Here is a 25,167-nt window from a genome sequence, read left to right as displayed (position 1 = left end):
CCTAAAATTAACCAGACAGGTCTACGAGCTTTAAAATCGGTTTTGAAGCTCCTGTGCCATTTGACACTTTAACTTTAACAGAATAAACTAAATTGAACCTATCTACGTGCTTAATCGTCGGGATTGAGGCTCCTTTGCCTGACGTAAGTTTTTACTTACGCTATATCGTTTGACACAAATCTGTATATCAAAAGACCTTAACCTACACCCGTGGCGGATTATGTCACCACAGAGCAAGCCACCGAGTGCAGGAACTATTTTGCATATTCACCTTCCAGCCTCTAAAGTAGGCGTTAATGACGGTGACAGCCTGGTTGCGTTTCTTCTCAAGCAACATGGCACGATAAAGCTGACGAGCCTGATGAAAGCCAATGGAAAGAACATAATACTTGGTTGATAGAAACATGAGGAAAATATCGCCAAAAAAAGAAACTTAAAAGGCGGTATCTCTTTCGTTTCTTTTTAAACAAGAGGCGGGAGTTCAAGAACCCGCACACACACTTTTTTTTCGCAAACTCAGACGTGAAGTTCACGCCCCGGTTCACGCCTCTGTGGTCGGATCTAAGCTCACACAGCTAAACGAAATAGCATACTGAAGCATCAAGCTTGAGGCTTTCGAGACGATGGTCAATTTTACTTTAGTAGACTGAAGGACTTGCGTTGCATCGGTGGACAGATAGGAAAAGGAGACCTCACACCACAACCACACATGGCAATTAATAAAATACTTGGTTGGTACGAAACATTTGGGATATTATCTCCCCAAAAGACATTAAAGAATGTCCGGAAGTTGTCGTTCTTCAATTTCTTTTTTAGTGTGAAGCAAGAAGTTGAAAGACCGACACCGTGACAAGGTTTGTGTTGTGATTTAAGGGTTCACAGCAATTGGCAGTAGCTGCTGTGGAAACCTTGCTTAGAAGGCGGGGCTAACTGCACTAAACTGAACTAGTTTATAAGCTTTAATATCAAGCTTTACGCTCCTGTGCCGTTAGACACTTCAACTTTGGAGCCAAAATGACAAAACTAAACTAAACAAAACTAGAGTAAATTCTGAACCTTTAAGGCTCCCCCGTCGCATGACAATTTTACTTCGTTTGAAATAACTTTCGTTACATCGCTTCAATGAACAGACATGAGACCTCATCCCACTATAATTAGGTAAACGGCTGAATAACGTGCATGTATATTCACCTTCCAGCCTCTAAAGTAGGCGTTAATAGTGATGGCTGCATGTTTGCGTTTCTTTTCGAGCACCATGGCACAATAAAGCTTGCGAGCCTAATGAAAGCCAATGGAAAGAATAACATACTTGGTCGGCACGACACATTTGGGATATTATCTCCCTAAAAGGCATTAAAAAATGTCCGAAAGCTGTCGCTCTTCAATTTCTTTTTTAGGGTGAAGTAAGAAGTTGAGAGACCGACACCGTGACAAGGTTCTGTGGTCTGATCTAAGGGTTCACAGCTATTGGCAGTAGCTGCTGTGGAAACCTTGCTTAGAAGGCGAGGCTAACTGCACTAAACTAAACAAGTTGGTAAGCTTTAACATCAAGTTTTACGCTCCTGTGCCGTTAGACACTTCAGCTTTGGAGCCAAAATGACTAAACTAAACTCAACTACAGTAAGTGCTGAACCTCTGAGGGTCCCGATTGTCGAATGACAGGACAATTTTACTTTGCTTGAAAGAAGGTTCGTTACATGGCTTCAGTAAAGAGACATGAGACCTCATCCCACAATTATTACGTCAACACCGGGCCAAACCGCTGATTCCAAGAAATGCTTGCACATTCACCTTCCAGCCTCTACAGTAGGCGTTAATAGTGATAGCTGCCTGCTTGCGATTCTTTTCAAGCACCATGGCACGATAAAGCTTGCGAGCCTAATGAAAGTCAATGGAAAGAATAAAATACTTGGTGTGGGAAGGTATCCGGCAGGTCATCTGTTAGTATTAAAAAGTAACTTGGAAGAATATTTTGAAATGATGCATGCACCTATTTGAGTCAAGTTCTCTTGAACGGAAAGTAATACAGACAAGTTAAGTAAAATACCACTAACAATATACAGATATCAGTTAACTGTTATAGGATTAGTTATAAATTGTCATAACGTTTGACACCTTTGTTGAGTTAGCTGGAACTTTTAACTCTTCCACTATTTCAGTTTAAGCTCTGGTTAGACCAAATTGTTATTCACGTATTAATGATTTTCTATAATTGGGGTTTAATATCTCTTTGTACATACTTAATTGACCACTCCCCATAGGGGCTTTTCAGGGCCAATGAAACAATCAACGAAACAACAGAACACAACAACAACGGTTGATTCTCTATCAGCCATTCTTTCACTGTTAGAACAAAGACCATAAAGGCATTCAAGTGACTGAAACCAAAGAAACCTGAGAAATTCTCTCGCATACTACGGTTTGGACTATTTCGAAGGCAACATCCATAAACGCTGCCAGCAAAAAAACCGTCTGAAATGCCAATTTGACATTAAATATCGGCCTGAAGTTAATGGCGAGCAAACTTTCCCCTGACCTGCCATCCGTAAAAATACTTTCGTATTATACCAGAGGCCCAAATGCACTTCTTCTCGTAAAGCATGGCTTTGTAAAGCTTCCGCGCCTAAGAAGGAGAAGGGGTTAGTCCCGTGACAGTTGCTGCGTTCAGTTAAAAAAAAAAACGCAAGGGATCCTTCAGACAAGCCGATCTGTATCTTTTCAAGCAACCAAATCGATTGCAATAATCCACTGAAAAGCAAATAAAAAGGCACGCAAATATAATGCTTGGCAATGAGCGCAGAAACAACTGAAAATGTTGACAATAAAAATGTCATTTTATATTGAAGTCTCAGCCTGCAGCAATGCGCGCAAAGTTAATGTTCCCTGACCTGCCATCCGTAAAAATACTTCCGTATTATACCAGAGGCCCAAATGCACTTCTTCTCGTAAAGCATGGCTTTGTAAAGCTCCCTCGCCTAAGAAGGAGAAGTGGTTAGTCCCTTAAAGGGAACCTCCAACAAAGTGCACTTAATTGTTGTAAATACTGACTCGTACACTAAATGTAAACAACTTTCATAATGGCGGCTGTATTTTGTTAATTAGACTTCGTGGCCTCATTTTGGTTTATGTATCATTTGAATTCTGCGCATTGTAACGCGGCTAGAAAGACTGCTTCTTAGCGTTTAAGTGCCCCTGTGACCAAAAAATCAATTCTTATTTTTCTTTGGATTTCAAAAGCATGTTAACTAAACATTAAGCGACGATCGCTTTAAGCTTTGATTAAAAAAAAAAACCTGTTTATTTTAACTGAAATTTTCCCATTTAATGGTCTGCCATTACTAACTTTAAGATCTTGAGAAAGCCAGATCGAGGAGAAAATGACGTCAAAGGCTCACTAGTTTAAGAATAGGGAGCTTACGAAACGAGGACGACGACGGCTACGAGGACTTCATTTAAAAATACGAGTTCGCGTTACTCATATCACTACGAAACTATTTCATGTCGTTTCGCGTTAAAAATGTGTAGTAACTGTCGAGGAATTAAACTGTTATAAGTGGGTTGGAAGCGTAGGGAGAGAACTGAAAATTCATCGTCATGTGCTAACGTCCTCCACAGAACCTTAAATTTGGTTATTTCACGTCGTCATTTAGGAGATGACGGCAAAGAAAATTACCAAAATGTAAAACGCACGTGCAGAGCCATTGTTTTTGCTCACTAAACCTATTGTTTTGTAGCGTCGTCGTTTCCGTCGGCGTCGTCGTCTCGTAAGCTCCCTAATGCAATGCGGTGTACGCCGCAAAATCAATATGCAGCACGGGAGTTTTGGGCTTTCAGACTTTTAAACTCGTGTTTTGCATATATTAGAAGCTGCATTCACACGTTGATATTTTTAAGCTAGTGAGCAAATGACGTCACTTTCCCCCGGATCCAACCCTCGAGGTCACACTTCCAAAATATGACGAAAAAGAGAAGGGATTTTTATTATCACAGGGGCACTATAACAGAAAAGACTATTTCATTTGGCCACCATTTATGAAAAAGGTCTATTTCGCTGAAAATAGAAGAGTTATTTTAACAATTAAGAGAAAGAGATTGTTTACAGCCTTTTTTCGTTTCTAAATTCGTGGTAGCCTTGAGATTGACTGAAACCTCATCCCACATGCAAGCCGGGGCCAGAGTTGAACCACGGCTCGCAATGGTGGGAGGCCCGATAGAAAACCACCCGGCCATCCTGACACGCTTGCTCGTAATAAGATCCAAAGCGGCAACGCTCAGGAAATTAAAGAACAAAAGTACGTTATAATAAATTATTTTTTACTCAAATGCTAAAATAACTGATATCCTGTTTTCCACCAAAAATGGAATAAAACTGCTTTTCTAACAGTTTGACGGTAGCAGAGGAGGTTCCCTGTAATAACAAAAATAACAAATGTTTTGCAGGAACAGCCGCTGCTTTGATATTTCAGTATACAAGACTCTTACATAGGCCTGGTTATAGGCTGAAGTAAAACAACTCCAGCATCCTTGCAGGCGATGGTTCGCTTTTTTTTTTAGAGCAAGATGAAAAGCCCCGTAAATCTGGTCGCCATATAGCACACGTTCGCACAACAGTCGAACACTGATCTGCGACGTGGGGTTATTGCTCCATGCCGTTCAATACCTTTAACAGTTCTTCGCATGCGCCTTAACCCAGATAAGATGCCAATGACCCCTGGGTATAAACTACTTTTAACCGTGAAAGCACACCCCACTGAACCATGCACACTTCTTGATTAGGCACACTTATGAATCGACTGTGCCTCCGTTTGTCACTGCTAAGTAGTCTGTAAGCAGGCTCTTCTGTGTGTGTGTTTGAAATATAGGGGCTTGGTTACTGCTTTTGAAACTAGTAACCAGGCCCCTATATTTCGACCCCGCGCCATTTCAACGGAAAAGAGGAAAAACGCTGTTTCAATACTTTTTTTGTGGGAAATGAAGAATGAAAATCAAATGTCTCAACTATTAGATTCAATACTTGAGATAAACGTATACTGCGAAGCGAAACGCAAAAAAGCGAGACACTGCGTCATATCGAATTCAAGCACAAGCGAAAAAACGGCGATAATTTGCAGGCTACAATAACCTGTATCACGCGAAATTAAATTTAGGTTGTTGGCTGATTAAAACAGCCGACTCGTTAATTTAAATAGTTCCTTTCCCTTTTTTTAAGGTATTAAGCCACGGAAAGTTAACATTTTAAGTTTATCAATTAACTACATTAATCGTGTAACTTGGGTTATTTCCTTGGGTCATCAACTTTAGAACGAAACTCAAGTAGACAGGGTTTTTCGTCATAAACTTATTATATGGTTTAATTGGTTGGAAAAAGATGCTCGGCGCTCAACAAAGATTTCGTAAACGAATGAAGAAATCTGAGAGATGAAATTTAACGGGTTGGCATTTATGAATGAAAAATCCGCATGGATACTGGGATTGAATGGCGCATGCATCGAATTGGCAATAAGAAAACGATAACGAAAGAAAGTCAGTGGATCATCCATACACGGGTTTGAGAAATATTCTCTGGACTCTGCGGGTTGCAAATCTCAGTAAACGCTGAGGTCTGAATGAGCACAGTCAACAAAAACGGACGCATCAACTTCCTGTAAATTAGTGTCTTTTCATTCTCACGATCGAAACGTTCATTCTCCTAAGTTATACCATGGATTTCTTTGTTGGGGGTAGTCATAAGAACTTTGTGTTATAGTAGGCTAATCATAAGGCCCAGTTGTTCAAAAGGTGGACAGCGCTATATCCACCGGATAAATCACTATGAACATGATAAACCCGTTTCAAAGTGGAAGCAGGGAAACAGACAAGAGCGGACCAGCTTACCTTCCAGCCGCGGGTATAAGACGCAATCACAATAGCAGCCTGCTTCTTCCTTTGGTAAATTCGTTGATCCTTTAATGATAAACGACGATGGATTAAAATTTAATTTCAAAATCGGGCATGAGCCAACTACAAACTACTCAAAATCTAACTTCACGCTCTGAAGATGGTGCTCACCCGAAATCTACGGTAGTACTTGGCGATGATGATCTCGCTTTCTTTCATCTTCAGATACTGTAGATAAAGAAAACAAAATTAATTAACTAAGAAACTCGTGCCAAGAACTTATTGTTCCTATCCGTTGCTACTTCCATGAGCGATTGCTATACTGTAGCTTCCCTCTTGCCTTATCCATGAATATAAATTAGGCCATCACGTATTGAGCTTCACTTTATTCATAGACAACGCCTACTAGGAGTCGGTAAACTTAAATTGTAAAAAGTGAAAGAAAATTGCGGTCTACAGAATCCCTTGTCGGTTACAAACCTTTGTACGCTGACTCCAGCCTCTAAAAACCGTCTGAATGATAATTGCCAGGCGATGCATGGAATGTTTCCTTCTTTCTTCCAGGTCAAACAACTGAAAAGTGAAAACAATACTGTAACACATGTATCATAAGACACCAGAAAACATTTCAATTAATTAGAATATTTAAACTCGATTACAAATCTTGAGTGAGCGCCATTAAAAGACGATTGTGGTGTGAGAATTCGGAGACCATCACTTGCACTGCTGATCTCTGTTGATTCCTTACCGTCCGTGGGTTTCTTATGAAGATCTTTGTTCTTCCGCATGCGTAGGCTGCCGGCTTGATATTAAGGCCCTGTCAACGAAATAAATTAACATACGAATGTCAGACAATCTACAGACTGAGCTATGAAACTACACTGAATACGTGAAAGCACTTGATGAACTGGAATAAAATGAAACGCAATGAAGTACGGGGTATATGCGTATATTTAGGAAATGCTGGCACCGGTCCTTTACACGCTATACACTACCTTGAACAATTCTTTGATCCCTTCTTTTGGCACACCCCTCCAAATGGGCCAAGTTTTCTCGCAGAGCATTTTATACCTGAAGATTAAAAAGCATATTGATAAAAATCAAAACCACAGCAACAGCAACAACGGAAGCTCTCCTGAAATCGAGAATAAGAAGAAATACAAACCACCTTTCCAAAGCCGAAAGGAGTGACAAACAACGTGACAATAGGCCTTTTTCGATATATTAACATTCAGCTTGAAAGAGAGGTTTTGAGGACAGAGACAAAGGAAAGTGGATGATATGCAAATATTTTTCACATTCATTCCAACGTGTTTCTATTGTTTTTGTCCTCACTGCCTGACTATCAAGCTGAATATTTGATATTTCGAAAATGGCCTATTAAACAACGCCACACAACTGACTGGTAATGTTACTGATAAACTCGTTTGTATAGTAGATGTTCTATCAAATATACACAATTTCAGTATAATAAATGCATATTATAACACACTGGGAACTTTGGCATGCTCTCCTCTTCTAGAACAGAGTGTGGGTTGTTTCAGGGGTACCCAAAAATAATCTTCGATGAAATATGTGTTCGAGAGAGTCAAATTGTTCTACGAATTTCAGTTCAACGATGCCAGCCAGCTATAGATTTCTTTACTAAAACATCACCTAAAAGATTCGCAATTTTCAGCTGAGGTATCCGAACAGATCAAATTCTTATAGGTCTTTAGACAGTCTTTATACATTACCAGGAGCCTCGAAATGTCTTTCAAAGGCGTTTGGGTTAATTTGCTCCTAGGGTGGCCTTCTTGTATATTGCCTGCCAGAATTTTATGAACAAGTGTTTTGATTTGAGAAGAAGAGCAAGAGGACACTTTGCTGATGATTATCCAAATCAGCGCACATCTAATTACCTAAAATTCTGCCCACATATCTGTTTCTACGTGGAGGACTACAGCTAATAGTCTTGAGTCGAGAAAACGTAAAGTCTAACCACTTGCAGATGCTATTAAAAGGGCAGCACTTTTCCAGCACTTTGATACGAGTGTGAGGGTTGGTTCCACTAGGGTTTGAACACACGACCACTGCACTGGAAGAGGCATGGCTCAACGGCCTTAGGGCTCTGGACGGGGATGCCATAGATTCAAACGCCATTCTGAACACCTTTGGATTTGCCGGCCCAGTCCAATTCTAACATGCTTTGTTCGTAGCCAACTGGATAGATCTCTTGACACACACAACCCTTCAGTTTACTTTACTGAAAGTCATTCAAAGAGGAGGACTGCTAACAGCACTGTCATTGTTCCCCACAAAAGAAATAAAAGCCGAGCTAAGGCTCAATGTGTATGTACCTCTGAAGCGCCTCATCATATTCCTGTCTGTATGCAAATCCTGCTCTTCTAACGCGAACGTTCTCAAGCAACCTGGAGATGAAGAAAGAAAACCTATCTTTGACCATTAAAGCAGAAAGGTTCGGCCCAGTTATTAAATGACGGGGTTCGCGAAACGATGGACGTGTGAAAAAGAAAACGCAAAGAATAAATAACCTTACCCCAGATATCGAATTTGATGTCTGACCAGTTTGTCATCAAAAAGACCAGCTACTTTTCTGTCATTGGGCTACAAAATAAGGAAAAAAAACATCAATACTTCAAACGCAGACAGAGGGAGAGGAGGGGGAAGAAAAGAAGGGAAGGTTGGGTGGGCAAAAGTATGTGTGTGGTTGCAGCGAGAAATGTGACGTGAAATTAATCGGTTCAAGGAAAAAAGCCAATCGCAACAAGTCTGTTCTCAATAAATGCAAAACAAAATCCCGTCAATTACCTTTATGCACCGTATGTAGTGAGGGTTCTTGGACTTGAGATTCTTCATCAGTTCCGTGACAGAAACCTGAGGTGGAAAAATCAGAAAAATCTTAGGAATGACTTTAGCATATGCCAGTACTCGACCTTTCAAGAGCCCTAACACAACCTCCAAGTCAAGTCGTTGCCTTACAAATTACCTTCTACGTGAGACAAAACGAACATCCAAGTGCCATTCATTAAAACATACATATACTTGAATGGACTAAACAGTTGACTGTGTGGTTTTGCAATATATTATGTATCACCTGTTGTCTGTTGTGGTCTGTCTTCTGTGATGGTTGGGAGGGTAAATGCTCGGAGATATTAGCTACACCAAGCTACTCTAAAAATCCGAGGGTAAATAAAGATATATGATATATATATATATACCGCTCTACATACCTTGAACTGTGTACCTGTCGTTGGGGGTCTCTTTTTTGTTGCTTTAGTGGGACAGCCTGTAATGTCAAAAAAGGTAATAAGTGTTACCCGGCCTGCCTACTTGTGTTATCTGATTAGACAAGAGCTATCAGACAATGAGTCATCACCATCAGGGAAAAGTTCCTTGGCTAGAGGATGCCCACAGGAGTACATGCACTGAGAGAGGTCTCTGTACAGTAGATCATTGTTTTTGTCGACAAAACCAGTCACACAGTACGTTACCTGGAGAAAAGAAGGAAGCAAATATGGGTAAGTTTGAATTTGTGGTTTTCAACGAGCTATTTTCAAAAGACTGCTTTGTTTTTTTCACTTAAATGCTAAGTGCACAAAAATCACCAGTCAAAGAGAATAATTTTTCGAAAAAATTAAGGTTGCCCTGAACTGGCTCCCAATAATTTTTTTAAACTTTGGCGTCAGTTCTATCTCAGATTGCTAATTACTATTCTACAATAAAAAATGGGGATCACTGAGTTCATCTTTGAGACACAAGCAAGTAAAGACGAAATATAGGGTCTTTTCGGAGAGCTTTTGTGTTGCCATGGTAACCTATTATGTCACAATATAGGGCACTTTTTGTTAAGCAATAATTGGTGTTTCATATGGTACCATAACATTGCTGTTACAGTATAGTAGTTATAACCCACCCAATAACAAGGTCTCTAAAAGTGGCAAAACTGGTTCCAGCCACCTAAAGTCTTCTCCTACAAGGACTATTTAAAACATAATCAATGTCTCACGACCCTTGCTCATAAACCTAGTTGGACGTTAAGAAATTCACACCCTATTTGCAAAGAGTTGGGCAAGGGTTTCCCTGTGTTATGGTCTGATCAATCTGTGGTGAGGCTGCTTACACAGCAAAGTTAAAAAACTCTCTTTGATGAATCGATCTTATTGTTGATTGCCAGTACTTACACTTCCTGCATAATGTTTAAGTCTGAAGCTGTCATGAGGCAGAGTTTGATCAGAGAGGAACTGTTTGCACCTTCTGCTCTCAAAATGTGGATGTCCAGTACAGTGTTTATTCAATTTTGCCAACAATGTCTCGTCACTGACCTAGAAATAACATCTACTGTAACTTCTATGATTTGCTACAACTTTCTGCAGACAAAGGGAAAGGCAGAGTTTGTTTGTGATGTACTCATAGGGACAAGAAAATTATACAAGCTCCTGCATGCTTTATTTCATTGCATGAATTTCCCTGGATTTGATTTACTCTTACACTCTTGAAGTAAAAGTGGTTTCTGAGTTTATTTTTCCAAGTAGAAAGTCAATCTGATGATCATGCACAGAAAGCGACAATAATGTATGCAAAATTACTATGAGGCACGCAAATGAAGACCGCTGGCCAAGGAGTGACTGCCCGGCTTAATTCCCCCCGTAGGGGATGCGAAGACCGTGACTTCCAGTGAATTCCCCGCCTACCGGGGAACCAAAATGGAGTGTATATGAGGTGAAAGTCCCCACAATCCCCCGCTAAGGCCCGAATGGCGGGGTGCGGGGGTTTCAAATGACTGGTGCATAAGTATTTCGACCAATGTGTCGGTAGTGTTTCGACTAGTGTGTCAACGTGTCGGTAGTGTGTCGGCCAATGTGTCGGTAGTGTGTCAGCCAACGCGTCGGTAGTGTGTCGGCCGACGTGTCGGTAGTGTGTTGGTGGTGTGTCGACCGACGAGTTAGCCGACGTGTTGGCCGACGCGTTGGTGGGATCGGATTCTTAACTTTTACCACATATTCGTAGAGGTGGAAATTCATTTGGGAAGATATCAAATGCAACTGGGAAATGCGCCTCAAAATCTTGTTTATTCCGAAGATGTGGTCAGAGAAGAGAATGTACACGTGTCTGATAGTCCAAAAAACTATATTCCCAACAACAATGATGGTAAGATGTCGTTATTAGCCAAAAATTCAAGTGGTACTTCGCTTCGACCGGTGGTTTCAGATGTTGAGCCTCCTCTATTACAGCAAACTTCAAGTTTTTCTCTACAACAGGAATCTTTAAGCGGTGTTTCTCCTGCTCTGGAACCTTATGGTGGACAGTTAACTCCACTAGCACCAATATTTCAACTTATGCCGCCAAATTTATACCCTAATGCCTTTTCGGGACTTTACACAGGTCAGTGGACAGCAAAATACCGGTAAGCTTACGGTAGTAGAGAGGAAGATTCAGCCCTGCAAAGTAAACCTAGCACTGTTGAGTCAGAATGGTCCAAGCGATTATACGCCTTGGAGGAGGAAGAACTGGCAGAAAGGGCAGCGCTGGATAAATGTATGAGGGAGGCTAGGAAGAAGTCAGAAACGGGCATGAATGGTGCCACTCAGGAATGCGAAATTATGTACAAAAAAACAGGAAATAAAACGCCAACAGGAGGGGTTACAATGTCTCGAGGAAAGGCTTTCAAGGAGTGAATGGGGTTGTGGAGAGAATGAAACGCTAAGGGATTCTTTACCCAGCATGTATCAGAGCAGAACAAGCTATCAACCACAAATTTCGAGCAGTGTTCAGTGGATAAGTAACCCATTCGTAAGTCAAGACAACACTATGGATGGAGTGGTCATTTGATGCCACGGAGAGAATGCACAAAATTGAAACAAACAGAATCAAGATCACACGATAACAAGGCAAGTAGCCAGTCAGCAGATCCGAGCAGTACCCTGCAATTACACATCCTCTTGGAAAGACAGCAAAACACTATGGATGAAGTGGTGCGTGGAGAGAAAATATGAGCTTTAGTGGCGAACCCCACACCTTTCCTTTGTTCATGCGGAACTTTGAGATAAATGTGGAAAGCAAGGAGGAAAATCACACCGATCTTTTAAGCTACCTTGTTCAGTATTAGAGAGGTAAACCGTAAAGCACGACAAGCCATTGAACATTGTATTATAATGCCTCCTGAAGAAGGTTACAAGTGAGCCAGAGATACCACAAACGAACTTTGGCCAAACGAATGTAGTGGCTCAGGTTTTTTGTAGAAAGGGTGGTCAGCGGGCCTCCAATCCGAAATCCTCTTGTCCCAGCTTGCTTGTGATATGGAAACATGTGTCCTTGGGTCTACCCAGCTAGGCACACTAGCAATCTTAACTCGATGCATACTCTAGAAGATTGTCGCCCACCTCCCTATCCACCTCAAAGCAAAATGAGCAGAGAAAGCCAATCAGCCCTATGAAGCTCAGACCACACCAGCATTCGCACACCTTATAGAATTCATACAAAGCCGTGCTGCTGTTGCACCTACTTCGTTCAAATTGTCAACTCAAGCAGGAGGCCCCAAGAGGTCACAAATCTTCATCCAACGGCAAAGTTAGCTTCTCCAACAACAGCATGACCTTGGCCATGTTTGGCGATGAATCCCGGAGTAGTGGCAGTTGTGGCGGTGAGAGGAACCCCTTTAAATGCGTCCTATGTTCGGGCAGCCACTATCTCGAGCACTGCCATAAGTTAAGAGAATTGACCCTTCACCAGCAACAAAACCTGGTGGATGAGAAAACGGTGTGTAGTTAGTGTCTCAGTCTCGGAGACTTTGTCGAGAAGTGTCGAGTTGCAAGGTTGTGTGGGGTTGAGGGTTGCCAAAGGAGGCATCATCCCTTGTTGCAGTCATCAAATTCAGTCCACAAATTGGTGAACAGTGCAAAGCTTGGCCGAAACTCCAGCCCCCAAGTCCAAACTGCCTCTGGAGGGCCTTCTCAGAATGATGCTAGCAGTGTTAGTGCAACAAGTAATGTGGCAACAAGTAATGTGGCTTTGAGGACCAGCTTTGGTGATATTGGCCTTCAAGTAGTTTCTGTAAAAGTCAGCACACCATATAGCTATCATATTATCGAAACATATGCAAAGAAGGTCAGCAATTATGCCTTGATGTTGTTGGTGTTGCTACTGGAAAGAGAGAGAGAAGGTTTGGACTACCGAAACCTTATCAGTTACTGAGAGAAGCATCCCAACGAGGAATGGCCGCATCTCAAGAACATTGACATAGCAGATCTTGTGGGGAAAAAGGTACCTGTAACTATACTGATTGGCAGCAATGTGCCGGAAGCTTTGTGCCCCCTTGAGGTAAGTACCGGGAAAATACGGCAGCCGCATGCAGTAAGAACATTGTTGGGGTGGACTGTTATGGGACCACTGAAAGTCCATGTTCACAAATCGTTGGGCTGTACTTAAACAGTGAAGGGCCTGGATCCCACACAGCATCAGCTACATGTAGAACGCCTTTACAATGCAGATTTCACCAAGTGTACAGTTGAGCCAAGTCCATTATGGACAGTTCTGTGAAAATGGTTGGTGGACATTATGAGATTGTGCTCCCCTGAAAGTGTGAAACCCCATTGAAGGTCACTGAGATTGTTGACGCATCGCAAGAAAGTGTAGGGCTTGCACAAAGGGATTCTCATTTGCTAGATCCATTCAGTAACAAGATTGCAAGCAGGTTGGCCAAGCTGAATCCTGTTGTAGACAAAGGCATTGTTAGGGATGGTGGTCGTTTGGACAATGCAACTTTGGGTAGTGAGCTGAAGCACCCTAAATTATCATACAAATTACGTTTTCCTTTTGGACGCATAGAATATGGAACAAAGGGTCCAATTGGACGCAGAAAAAAAATCGAATGTTTATGCAAATTACAAACGCCAGGAAAAACATGCGAACGGCGTATTGTGCAAGGAAAATTATAGAGGTTTTGCACGGCAGCCATGTTGCATGGCAGGCACAATAGATTCTTTTTCCTACGGGAACAAATGTTCTTTCTAATGCAAAACATTTTCATTGTTCCTGTCATGCAAAACCTCTATTGAACATTCCCATTTCTCACAACGGAGAAATGATCGAATTTCTTTATAAATTTCAAGGTAAGTTGTTATTTTTCGGATTTTTGTAGTCAAATGATTTCATTTTGTCAGCGATTACCTCAAGCTTGAGGAGTTAAGTTTTAAATTCCCATGTGTTGCATGACAGGATCTGAGCTCTTTTTTAGGCGAGACAATCGGCGACACTTTCAATCTGCCGCCAGTGATAATTAAACATTTCAGTCGAAGTTCAGTTTGTTGCATGCTTTCCAAGCGAATTTCAAGCATTAGTTTGCTTATCGTGAGCGAAAATGACAGAGAATCCAAAGGCGAAGTATGTTAAATTTTGTTTTGTGCAACCCTGTAGATATTAATTGGGGACACGCATGTGTGATCGTGTTGGCTCTTGTTTTGCACATAACTGGTCTGTTTGGAAATTATGCAACTTTTTCGGGATTAGTGTTAAAAAGAAAGTGTTGAACATGGAACTTGATTATGTATTTAGTCGCTTGATTATTAATATGGCGAAGTCACGGCCACACAGGCCGACAATGAACTGTGTATCGATCGCCCATATTTCTTTACTTTTTTGTTCCTAAATTACACCTCAAGTGTTGTTAAAATAAATGATGCTCTTTTTGTTTTTATGGATAACTGAGATTCAGATCTGTTATTTTTTATTGCTGTGGAGATCTTGATCATTTATCAACTGGAGCTAACAGTTCCTACAGCGTACGGATTCTTCGAGGTGTGACAGCCCATACATTTTGATCGATGAATCAACGGGTATAACAGTGTCAAAGGAATGGATCATTTTATTTTAAGTACATATTCGGGGGAACGGATAAGACTTTATTTTTGTGCCATTTAGAAATCTGAAAGGGTACTGCAGCTGCAATTAAGAGACAATAGATTAAATATTAATATTCTTGAATATTAATTCTTGAATATTAATTAGCTGGACCCCAAAATGCAGAGGACCCCCAAATTTGATTTATATTCTGGCAGTATAGTTTCACTGAGTGAAACTCTACTACCAGAATATAAATCTACGCAATATTCATTACGAAAAGTATATTTTAATCATCCTAAAGTAGTCACACAGAGGTTTAATTGTCTTTTATTAATTGTTTGATATTTCAATATAGGTTTTAATTTAATGTGTAAATAGATGTGGTAACAATTTTTACTGCTATTAGTTTGTAACTTAAGATATGTATTTTTATCTTTGGACTATAAATAAAGACATATGATCTTGACGACGATGAGAACCATGCATGCTTTTAGAGACAGTAAACTTACTTCGCCTGGTCTCAAGCATTCCTCATCTAGAAGAGCTATGATACCAACATGAGTCTGTAACAGCAACAAAACAAACAATGACAAAATGTTTTAATAAATTATGGCCTTAAAACAGATCCTTCAGTATCCCTTTGAAACTTGAGACTAACAGAGCAGTAAATTGCTAATATTTTTCTTTATACCATGGTTTCTAGGTTGGTAACAGCTCTAAATTAAAACAACAAGGAATAAAAAGACAAAGTGAAAAAAATTGCAACAAAATTGCTAGCATCATTCAAGAAACCTACCAGTAAGTTGTTTTAGCACAAGAAGGAGGTCAGTAATTGCCTACTACTGTATGACTTCAGATTACCTACTACGGTCAGTTGCCACCACTCACCTTCTCAACTAAATCACAGATTATTGCATTATTGAAATAGTCTATTGTTGTCCATTCAATCCCCTGATAATAAAAAAATACATTGTGTACCATTACCTTATTAGTGACGACATTAATTAAATAATTAAATAGCCATGTACTGTAGTTTTACAGTGCAACCGGGAACACCTAAGATATGCCAGGAATGTTATTTCTGTCCAATCATGCGTCCAAAAGCCACTCACATTGTGTTAATTAATTTGAGCTAATTCTGGTCGTTTAAGCTCTGAGACTGCTGATGAATAAAGAAACAGAATAGTGCATGTATTAATTTATTTTGTCCTTTCACCAACCACTGGAGCTCCGAAGAAATTGTTGCTTTCAACATGTGTCGCTGTCACAAATACCTGTGTTATAAATGGTTATTTAGTTTGCAGTGTTTTGTGCAATGAAGTCCTCCAACATGATTGGCTTAAAAACAATAAGCATTCCAGACATATTTTAGGTGTTCACAGTTTTCCTGGAGGCAAAATCCCTTTCTTCTCTAAGAGGCATGACACTGTGTTTGCCCTGTGATGCTACATTTAGAAGATGAGGGAGTTTTCCCTTAATTAATTTGATCGGTGGATGAATAGGTGGAATAAAACAGCTCAAGAATGCCAACATTTTAACTGAAAATATTATTATACCCACCTCTCTGATGTACTCCTCCTGTTCAGATTGAAGGGTCAGCTCAATGAAAATCTGCTGCAGCTTTTCATTACAGTAATTAATGATAAACTGTTCAAAGCTATTGGTCTGAAAAGATAACAATATGGTTTGTGGGGGCTTCCTCGAGAGTGAAGATAATAACTTATGTGAACAACAAGGTTTACACAACAAAGACTCCAATTTGCAGAGATGCTTACCTTAAATATTTCAAATCCATAAATGTCAAGGACTCCAATTACTTTCCTTTTCCCTTTCTTTTTCACCTTTAAGTTACGAAAAAATTTACGAAAAAATTTAAGAAGAAGCAGAAGGTTACAACTGTCATGTTGTGTTTAGTGGTTTTTGCATTATACTTTGTACTCTGGCCTACAAAATGCATGAATCCTTGATATACTATGAAGAAATGTCTGAAGGGCATGGGCATGTCAGAGCACAAAACCAGCTTCCTTGAGAAGTGAATGTACAACAATGTTTTGGGCAAAGATCATACAATAACATAGCAGTGTCAAAAGGTATTATTATTATTACCCTAATGCTGTCGTTAATTCTCTGAATGAGCCACGAGAACATCCTGCGATAAGTCGCTTTTGAAAGAGCATCTCTTGCATAATAAGCCTGCAAGAAAACATACAATGTCACTCTTACTAGTACAATTTTATCGTGATCAGCTGAGGTATTGTACATGTAGTTATATTATAGATATCCAGATACACGTCTTACTGAATTAGAAACAGGAGAGGAGAAATGGGAGAATAATTGAACAAGTATGAAATACAGACAAACCAACAACATAAACCCAGGGCTAAAAAAAAAACATGCAGCTCTTATTAGACCATTTTTCAGCATATCCTTAGAAAATCCAAGACCAGATGCTCACCCTAAAAAATGCCAGCAAAATCTTTGCTGTTAACTTACAGTAATCAAAATAACTACATGTAAAACAACTAAGTCAAGATTAGAGAAAGAATAAAGTACAAGCATCATCATACTACACACCCATGTAACGGTTACTAGCTGTGTAAAACTCACCCTTGCTGATGAAAGAGGAGTTACCACTTTCTCAAATCCAGCTTCCACAGTTCTTCTTGTCAAAGCCTCTTGCAGTAACTGGGGTCCACACTGAAGCATCTCACAAGTCCAACTCAAAACTGAAATGGGTCAAGCATTAAAATGCAGAAAACGTAATACCTGAATCAGAGTACCTCACATCAAGTGTCCACACAAAATTAACTTTGAATGCTAAGGCCAAGCAGCTCTTACACAGTTTGTCACTTTGTTAGCAAAGATTATACTGTGTGGGCAAAATAAACACTCAGGGTTCAAGTCAACTGAAGGACCAAAAAGAACAGGATTTGTGGACAAGTATCATTTAATTAATTAAGAAGGGCCTGGATTTTTTTGTATTGTACATGTATTACTTTAAAAAATTGTCTCAAAAGGCAGAGCACAGTTATGTGTCAGTTGAATCTAGACCATCAGAGTTGGTCTTTAATTCCTGGTGTTTGAACCAAAGACCTCCCATGTGGTACATGTAGGCTTAAAATCTCAGTGAGCTGGACAGGTGTTCGACATTTAAACTGACTGTGGTGGACACTAAATAATGGCCATGCAAACACAACTTACATTCTTCATTTGAGAGAGTCACAAAATCATGGGCTTCACCATGGTCCTCTCCTTCCTCAAATGTAACATTACCCAAGTTTAAAACGGCAGAAAGAAGTGAGTAAATGGAACTTTTTTCATCTGGGGTGAAACCAACAACATCCATTGCTTTCTGGTAATGAAACAAAATGTGCACATACAAAAGTATCAGAGATGGTTAGTTTCAACTGTTATCTTGCTAAAACAAGAAGAAATAAAAGCATGATCAATCGACAACATGCAGGCGTTTCATCAGAGGAAGAACTGTGCTAACTCAGACTGGCTGTTAACACTAGCAGTACTTTTCTGTGACTTTGTTGTCCTACATGTACATGTAAGTACGGCAATAATAGAAGGACATCAAGCCTTGTCCAATGCAAAGCACTGAAAACCTCATATTAAAATTGTGAACATTAACATTAAAACTACTTAAAATTGAGAATTAGGCTGTTTTAAACACAATACAACCATTTTAGACAAACCTCTACCACTATGAAGTCCTTTTTGTCATCAATTGTGTCAACTTTTGCACACCCACTTTGATTAAGGTAGTTGTAGATATCGCAGTCCCTCTTTAGATGAAGTTTAGCTAGAAGTAAATCAAAAATAAGACCAAAAAGGTAATGAATGTAATTAATGCAAAAAAAAGTTCTGGAATGTCATTAATTTATACAAGGTGCAATGTGTACATTGTTTGTAATTACCAAGAAGATCATCTGATGCACCAGACAGAAGGTGATAAAATATGTGGAAATTTCTTTCCCCTTGAACTTGGTGCACCACACGTGACTGAAATGTGAGAAATGTTTTGTGAGCAAAATCCTAAGTAAGTCATAATCCTTATAAGATGATGCTGCTTTTAATTTTGGATTCACAGCTTGAAGCTCCATACATTACCTTTTCCAATAAATCTGAAACAAAAGAAATGAAATTTTTTAGTAATTTATACAGATACTACCCTCATGATCTAACTACTACACTGCAAAATACACAATGAATCTTACATTTAGTAATAACTCCTCCAACAGGGTCACCCTTAAAGTCAAACTCTATATCCATGTATTTGCCCTACAACAAACAGAGTTTTATAAGAATTACATCAATACATTATGTAATATACAAAGTTAACACTACAGTACATGTAAATTACACAATTTAGCTCCAAGTAACAATTTGTGATGTTTGTTTCTCTAGAGCTACATACATGTTTGTTTCTCTAGAGCTACATACATGAAGGGAACTGGTAACAAATAAGTCAGTTAAAAAAACTAAATGAGGTACTAGAATTCTTCCCATCATGCTGAAGCTATGAAATATAGAAAAAAAAAACATGTGACTTAAAATGAGCAATAAATATAGGTCCTTACAAAGCGGGAAGAGTTATCATTTCGAACAGTCTTGGCGTTGCCAAAAGCTGCAACAAAAAGAGGAAAATTAAAACAGAGAAAACGTACCACTGAATGTGCTAAAAATGTTCAAGGACATACGTACAAGGGGGCCATTCGGAGAAAGCACCAGAGACCCAGAGTGTTGATATGGACAGGGTTTGACCCAGCAACCTCTCATACAGTCACCCCATGCTCAACCAAGTCAAACAGTCCATTGCTGATTCAGAATCAGCATTCTTGAAAGGATCATTACAAAACACTACAGATCATAACTGTACTTACCTTCCAGCACTGGATTAGACTGGAGTAACTGTTCTTTAACACGGTCAACTTCCCAGCCTTTCCCAGAAACTGCTGCAACATACTGCATGACGACCTTTGATGCCTCTACAATAAAAAACGAACTTTGAAATTAATTCACTAAGCGAAATATGGTATACAAATAAATACCTGTTAGTTAACATCCAGCAAACTAGCAAATCCTTGTAGCCTTGTCTAAGCTAGCAAGATAGATCTCTGCCACTACATTAAATGTTTTTGCATATTAACAGCTTGTTTCTGCATAATAGTCCTAGGAGGATAAATCATTGAAGTGTCCCTATATCCAAGCCATCTTACTGTAATGTATAGTGTATGTTGCAGGTCACTTTGTTCCTTGGGTTAATTTATTTCCAAACCAGGTCAATTTGTTTCAATTTATTTCAACCTAGGTTAAAATGTTTTCCAAACTTGGTTGAAATAACTATTGCAAGAAGTAACGATAAATGAAAATCCAACAGTTACCGGTAAAACTCAAAGGAGGCTTGTTAAAATGTCAGTTTTCAGTAAATGTGTGTAAGATGGGTTTCACAGACCAACAAGACTCCTACTGTGTGTCCATGGTGTTCTTACTAGTAGCTTTCACAGTTTTGCTTTGACAAGCATATCTTTAAGCAATTTTCCTTTTTCATAAGAGGTCAAGGGAGATTCCTTATAATTTCCTTAAATATCTCTCTGAGATTAGGCTGCTTTTGAATTAAATGCCATTTGTCGCAAATAGTATGCTCTTTAAGCCTTTCAAAGCTTGTTGAAATTTGCGTTCGACAAAAGGTAGAATTTTCTTCACAATGTGTGCTTGTTTGATATCAAAGTATCAAAGCGTAAATGGCCGTGTGAAAAGTGGCAAGCGCCCTAACCACTGGGCCACACTGCCTCCTCCTCCTCCTTTGTTTGTGGCAAAAGTCTGTCACCACTGTACTCACAAATTATTTTCCTTTGTCAGATTAAAATTCTGAAACCTGAACTGAAAACTGAAAAACTGAAAAACTGAAAAACTGAAAAACTGAAACTGAAAACTGAAATCGTACCATCCAGAATAGACGCTCTAGCGTTGAGGTCTGATGTTTGCCTAAATCTCAGAGAAAATAGCTACGAATACAATGAGTAATGATTTTTAACATAAAGAGAACCAGTTACACTGTAATGAACAGCACTAGTTAAAATAGTAATGTTATTTTACGAAAATCAATCAGATCTATTTGCACATGCACAAGAAAATCGGTTAGTTATTATGACTAGTAATGATAGGGATGTCTTGTTACTGGATGTGCGTTTTGCATAGCAAAGTAAATAAACTTCATACAGTATTTGTTGTCACTGTTGACGATTTGTCCTTCAGTTCTTGCAAACAATTTCTGCTTTTGTTGCACTGGAGACTTAGAGCATTTTCGCTCATCTTCAGATAAATTTAGCCACCCTTTAACGATTTTGGCGATTCAGGAATGGAATTTGTCAATCAGGGAGGGCTTATGTTAATTAACAAGGGACTTGCTAACAACAGAGGAGGGAATGGGTACCAGAGGTACCCAAAGTTCATTATTTTACGTTAGCCAGTTGCTTAATTTGAGGTTTGGTGTGTAACAAAACTAAATGTGTCTAAAAGATCACTGATCATAAACAGGATACCATTATCAGCCAGTTCAATGTGTTGTTGCATTAAACCTATTTTTCTGTAAAAAAATATTAGTACCTGTCTTTCCTGCTCCACTCTCACCAGTGATTAGAATGCATTGATCCTGGTTGTAGTCTCTCATGGATCGGTAAGCAACATCAGCTATTGCATAGCTAAAAACCAACAGCATAAAATTTGAAAAGATTAACAATCAGCATTCAATTTGTGCGCAATATCTGAATCTAACAAAAGGAACATTTCCTTGAAATCAAAATTAATCTACACACTTACATGTGTGGGGGTAATTCATAGATGTTTCTGGATCTGTATTCGGCTATCCTTTCAGAAGTGTACAGCTTGAATTTTCGATAAGGATTAATGGAAACCACTACATTTCCAATGTAGGTCTGCATCAAAAGGATTGAACGAGATAAACCCAAACAGGTCTAAATTAAGCCAGGAATGAAATTTTTTGAAAGATTCTGAGAGACAACCCAACAAGGCAATCTTAAAGTATACATGACAAGTTATAAACAGATTACAAATAGTCAAATACATGTATTGACTATCTGGCTTTGTTGGTAGGCGCAATAAATGCAACCTAGCAAAATCTCCCTCCTGAATCTACACTGTACACTCAAACCAACGATATAGGCAACTAAAACATTTAGAAAACAAATTATTATTATTATTATTATTATTATTATTACAGTTGTTTTCACCTAAGCGTGGACACGTCACGGGGAAAACATGCTCTAACTGGTTGCAAAGATGACAAGTTTTCTCTTCAATCTTACGAAGTTTGAGGGATGTTTATGCAAGTTTTCCTAGAATAGCAGCAAGACTGGATATCAAAGACTTTTTCTAAGAAATTGACCCTGATCTGACAAAGTATACATGTACTTCAAATTTGTTCGGGTAAACTATCGTACACAAAAGTTTGCTGATGTTAATGGCTGCCAAACTTAAACTTCAAAGAACATGTTTTCCCGTGGTGTGTCCACGCTTAGATGAAAACGACGGTATTATTATTACTATTATTATCATCAGCTTAATCAATGATAAGGAAACATCATCTGAGATGGAAAGCATGGATAACAGAAATACTGGTAGTCAGGTAATGAACTTCTCATTGTGGATAACAAACCTATTTCACATTGAAAACCAGCTGAGAGAATATGATTAATAAAGGTAATGACAATAACTCTATTGTTAAGAACATTCCTGTTTAAAAAATAGTGGATCCATCAGAACTGATGAAGAAGCAATTTAATTAAATTGAAAATATCTTTAATGTTACTGGATGCATAAGGGTTAAGCAGAATCCAAACTTACATATATGTCTTTGTTATTATATCTATCCCATAGATTTTCTAACAAGGAATCTTCAGTCAAAGACTCAAGAAGAACTAGGTCACCCACTCCAACTGTGTTGTCCAACATGCTGCGGCCACCAGGCCCCCCAGCCTGTCCTTCTGCTTCTGTCATAGCTCTAAAGAAATATCATTTATTAGTATATTCCACACAGGTGAATAGTGCTCTCCGCAAACGCTGATTGGCTAACTCGGAGGTGATTATCCAAGTACTATTCACCTCGGAGTAGCCGGCACGCAAGATTTGAAACTCTCCACTGTATTTAATAAAAATAAATTTTTTGGTTCCTTTTTTTATTCAACCTGTGTCAGGTACTGTATATACATGTACCAAAACAATTATTCACCTCCACTTTGGTGAATAATTGTTAATTATTATTACACCCCTCTATTAGGGGTTTGACGTCAGAATATCTATGTTACTGCCGAGTGCAAGGACAGTATTGCTATTTAATAAGCCCCATATTTTTTCAATTTACTTAATGGCCTGAGTGCAGGGCACGAGGACAATGAATAACTTAAGAAAAAACAAATAGCCATAAGTGTTACAGTACGACTGAATAAAATAAGGTTAGTAAGATAATGACTACTCTGCTTGTAGGAGGGAAAACGTAGATGTTGTTGTCGTGAAACATGTATCAGATGACATATTGGAAGTGGGATTGGTCTGGGCCAGGTGACACCTGTGAGCAGGCAAGATACAGACAGTCTGGCTATACTGTAGTCTGTTACAACCTTAAATCAAGTAATGAAAACAAACTGACCCATAGCATAAGCACCACCTCAGAGAAGTGATAATGCAAATTACTGGTACTGCTCTTGTCTTTGCCACAACAATTTGTAGCCCAAGTGAATTTCAGTGTCTCAGATCTTGGTATTTAAATCAATAAGGAATTCAAGCAAATGGTATAGTACATAGGCAGCCCACTAAATTCCCTAACTTATCCTGAAAATGCCATCTTGTCAGCCATTTTTGGTCATTAGAAGCTATTTATAAATCAAGCTGACATAATCAATTTTTGTTCAATATTTTCCCTGTCATTGGTATATCAACTAAATAATATCAAATAAATGCCAATGTATTTTCGTTAAATCCTAGTTGGGAAACTTGAATTTTGCAGGGGATCTGAGCCAATCAAACACAAAGAAATATCTTCATGAATTAAAATCTAAATTCACTAAAATGTATTTCTGCTATAATTTTTGCAGAAAGTTGCAAGGTGTGTAAATTATCATAATTTAAGTGCCGACCAGTGATACAAACTGGACATAGGTGTCTAATTCCGCCTTGTTTCACTCTGAATATCATAAATTAAAATATTTTAGCTTTTAGACAAACAGGTACATTTAACTTACAATCTTTTCTAAAGCAGGAGCAGTGAAACATCAAATGCAAGTTGCCATCAATCTTTTGTGAGGTCTTCAAAAAAAACTTCTATGGACAATGAAAATGTTGTCTGAATAGAATTATCCTTTTTCAATGCCAGTAATGTTTTGCTGAACAAAAAATATTGTTTCCCACTCTAAGGTGAATAGGATCTAAATTCTCTTGTGTGCCTATCGGAAGTTGTATTTCATAGCACACATTTGTCACAAACTCACCACCTAGGGAGAAACGCTAGCGCGGTTGGAAGCAAGAATGGGAGGATAAACAAACATGAATTTTCGAGAATGTCATAGTGAAAACCAATGGGCAATGAAGAATTTGAAACTTTTTGTAAGTCAACGCCAAAATGCGATAAAACCCTAGAATGAGCGTCACTGTTGCACGAGATACTCGTGGATTTGTAGAAAAAAGAGTCACTAGATTTGCGGAAAATGGCCAAATACTAGGAGATTATTCTTTCAGGCTAATTTCTTTTAGTTTAAACTTTTCAAGAATCCTTTGTTTAATTTGCTTCCACATATTTTACGAGGGCTCATTCTCTCTTTTCTCCAGCATGGCCACCACATACCCCATTTTACGTGTTAGGGGTTTTCAGGTTTTGTTTTAATTCGGTTAAATGTCCTCGCAGCTTATATGCATAACTTAAGGTTTTATCGGCTGCAATTGCAAATGGAGGATACAGATGTGGGCTACGAAAAAGTTAATCAAAGTTCTTGACGCTCGGCATTTGTCGCCACACGAGCACATTTCGCCTTATAAGTTACAGTAGAATATATGTATTTAGTCCGTCCCACTTAACAATACTTCATTATTCAGATTATTCTTGCCGATGAAGAAGCTTACTGTGTCGTTACTTTATGCGTCCGGAGATCCACACGTCACCTTTCGCGCGAAAAATTCAATTTTCAATCCCGCAGCTTGCGGTCCCCTGTCGACTTCATTGTAATTTCAATCTCCTGCAATCTCCACATGAACGGATAGATTCCTCGCCTAAAGACGCAAGCCACTGCCCTTGATAACCCTCTCCCCTAGCTGGTCCGGATGCTGCTAGGGGAAGTCACCACCTCGCGAGTAACAAGTGCGCCCGTGGTGCTTGAGAAATGCGACTCTAGTTATTAGTGCCAGGGCTCTCATGGTAATTAGAGAAGAAGG

General features: G+C 39.1%; 1 protein-coding gene across 16 annotated transcripts in view; it reads right to left on the bottom strand.

Moving 5' to 3' along the window:
• LOC138043401 (unconventional myosin-Ib-like) overlaps positions 1-25,167 on the bottom strand; it is a 44,332-nt gene that overhangs the window by 10,529 nt on the left and 8,636 nt on the right. For 3 of the 16 annotated variants that reach the window (XM_068889691.1, XM_068889677.1, XM_068889699.1), the window contains 31 exons: positions 22,591-22,747; positions 21,547-21,662; positions 21,334-21,428; positions 19,608-19,712; positions 19,305-19,351; positions 18,942-19,005; positions 18,835-18,848; positions 18,642-18,726; positions 18,420-18,526; positions 17,920-18,070; positions 17,326-17,444; positions 16,825-16,911; positions 16,494-16,559; positions 16,279-16,383; positions 15,607-15,669; positions 15,228-15,281; positions 10,062-10,202; positions 9,257-9,371; positions 9,111-9,166; positions 8,689-8,754; positions 8,417-8,484; positions 8,217-8,288; positions 6,873-6,948; positions 6,626-6,694; positions 6,358-6,450; positions 6,049-6,105; positions 5,875-5,943; positions 2,889-2,975; positions 2,537-2,623; positions 1,792-1,878; positions 272-358 (listed from right to left, as the gene is read on the bottom strand). In XM_068889691.1, the coding sequence (XP_068745792.1) occupies positions 272-358; positions 1,792-1,878; positions 2,537-2,623; positions 2,889-2,975; positions 5,875-5,943; positions 6,049-6,105; positions 6,358-6,450; positions 6,626-6,694; positions 6,873-6,948; positions 8,217-8,288; positions 8,417-8,484; positions 8,689-8,754; positions 9,111-9,166; positions 9,257-9,371; positions 10,062-10,202; positions 15,228-15,281; positions 15,607-15,669; positions 16,279-16,383; positions 16,494-16,559; positions 16,825-16,911; positions 17,326-17,444; positions 17,920-18,070; positions 18,420-18,526; positions 18,642-18,726; positions 18,835-18,848; positions 18,942-19,005; positions 19,305-19,351; positions 19,608-19,712; positions 21,334-21,428; positions 21,547-21,662; positions 22,591-22,743 (2,661 nt within the window). In that variant the 5' untranslated portion in view covers positions 22,744-22,747. Of the gene's footprint in view, positions 1-271; positions 359-1,791; positions 1,879-2,536; positions 2,624-2,888; positions 2,976-5,874; positions 5,944-6,048; positions 6,106-6,357; positions 6,451-6,625; positions 6,695-6,872; positions 6,949-8,216; positions 8,289-8,416; positions 8,485-8,688; positions 8,755-9,110; positions 9,167-9,256; positions 9,372-10,061; positions 10,203-15,227; positions 15,282-15,606; positions 15,670-16,278; positions 16,384-16,493; positions 16,560-16,824; positions 16,912-17,325; positions 17,445-17,919; positions 18,071-18,419; positions 18,527-18,641; positions 18,727-18,834; positions 18,849-18,941; positions 19,006-19,304; positions 19,352-19,607; positions 19,713-21,333; positions 21,429-21,546; positions 21,663-22,590; positions 22,748-23,984; positions 24,064-24,858; positions 25,093-25,167 lie in introns of those variants that run through there. The other 13 variants (XM_068889713.1, XM_068889729.1, XM_068889736.1 and 10 more) reach the window with 10 other exon arrangements.

This window comes from Montipora capricornis, chromosome 1 (genome assembly GCF_036669925.1).
Source record: "Montipora capricornis isolate CH-2021 chromosome 1, ASM3666992v2, whole genome shotgun sequence".
Lineage (NCBI taxonomy): Eukaryota > Metazoa > Cnidaria > Anthozoa > Scleractinia > Acroporidae > Montipora > Montipora capricornis.
The sequence above is the reverse complement of the archived record's forward strand: the minus strand, read 5'-3'. Positions and strand labels throughout refer to the sequence as shown.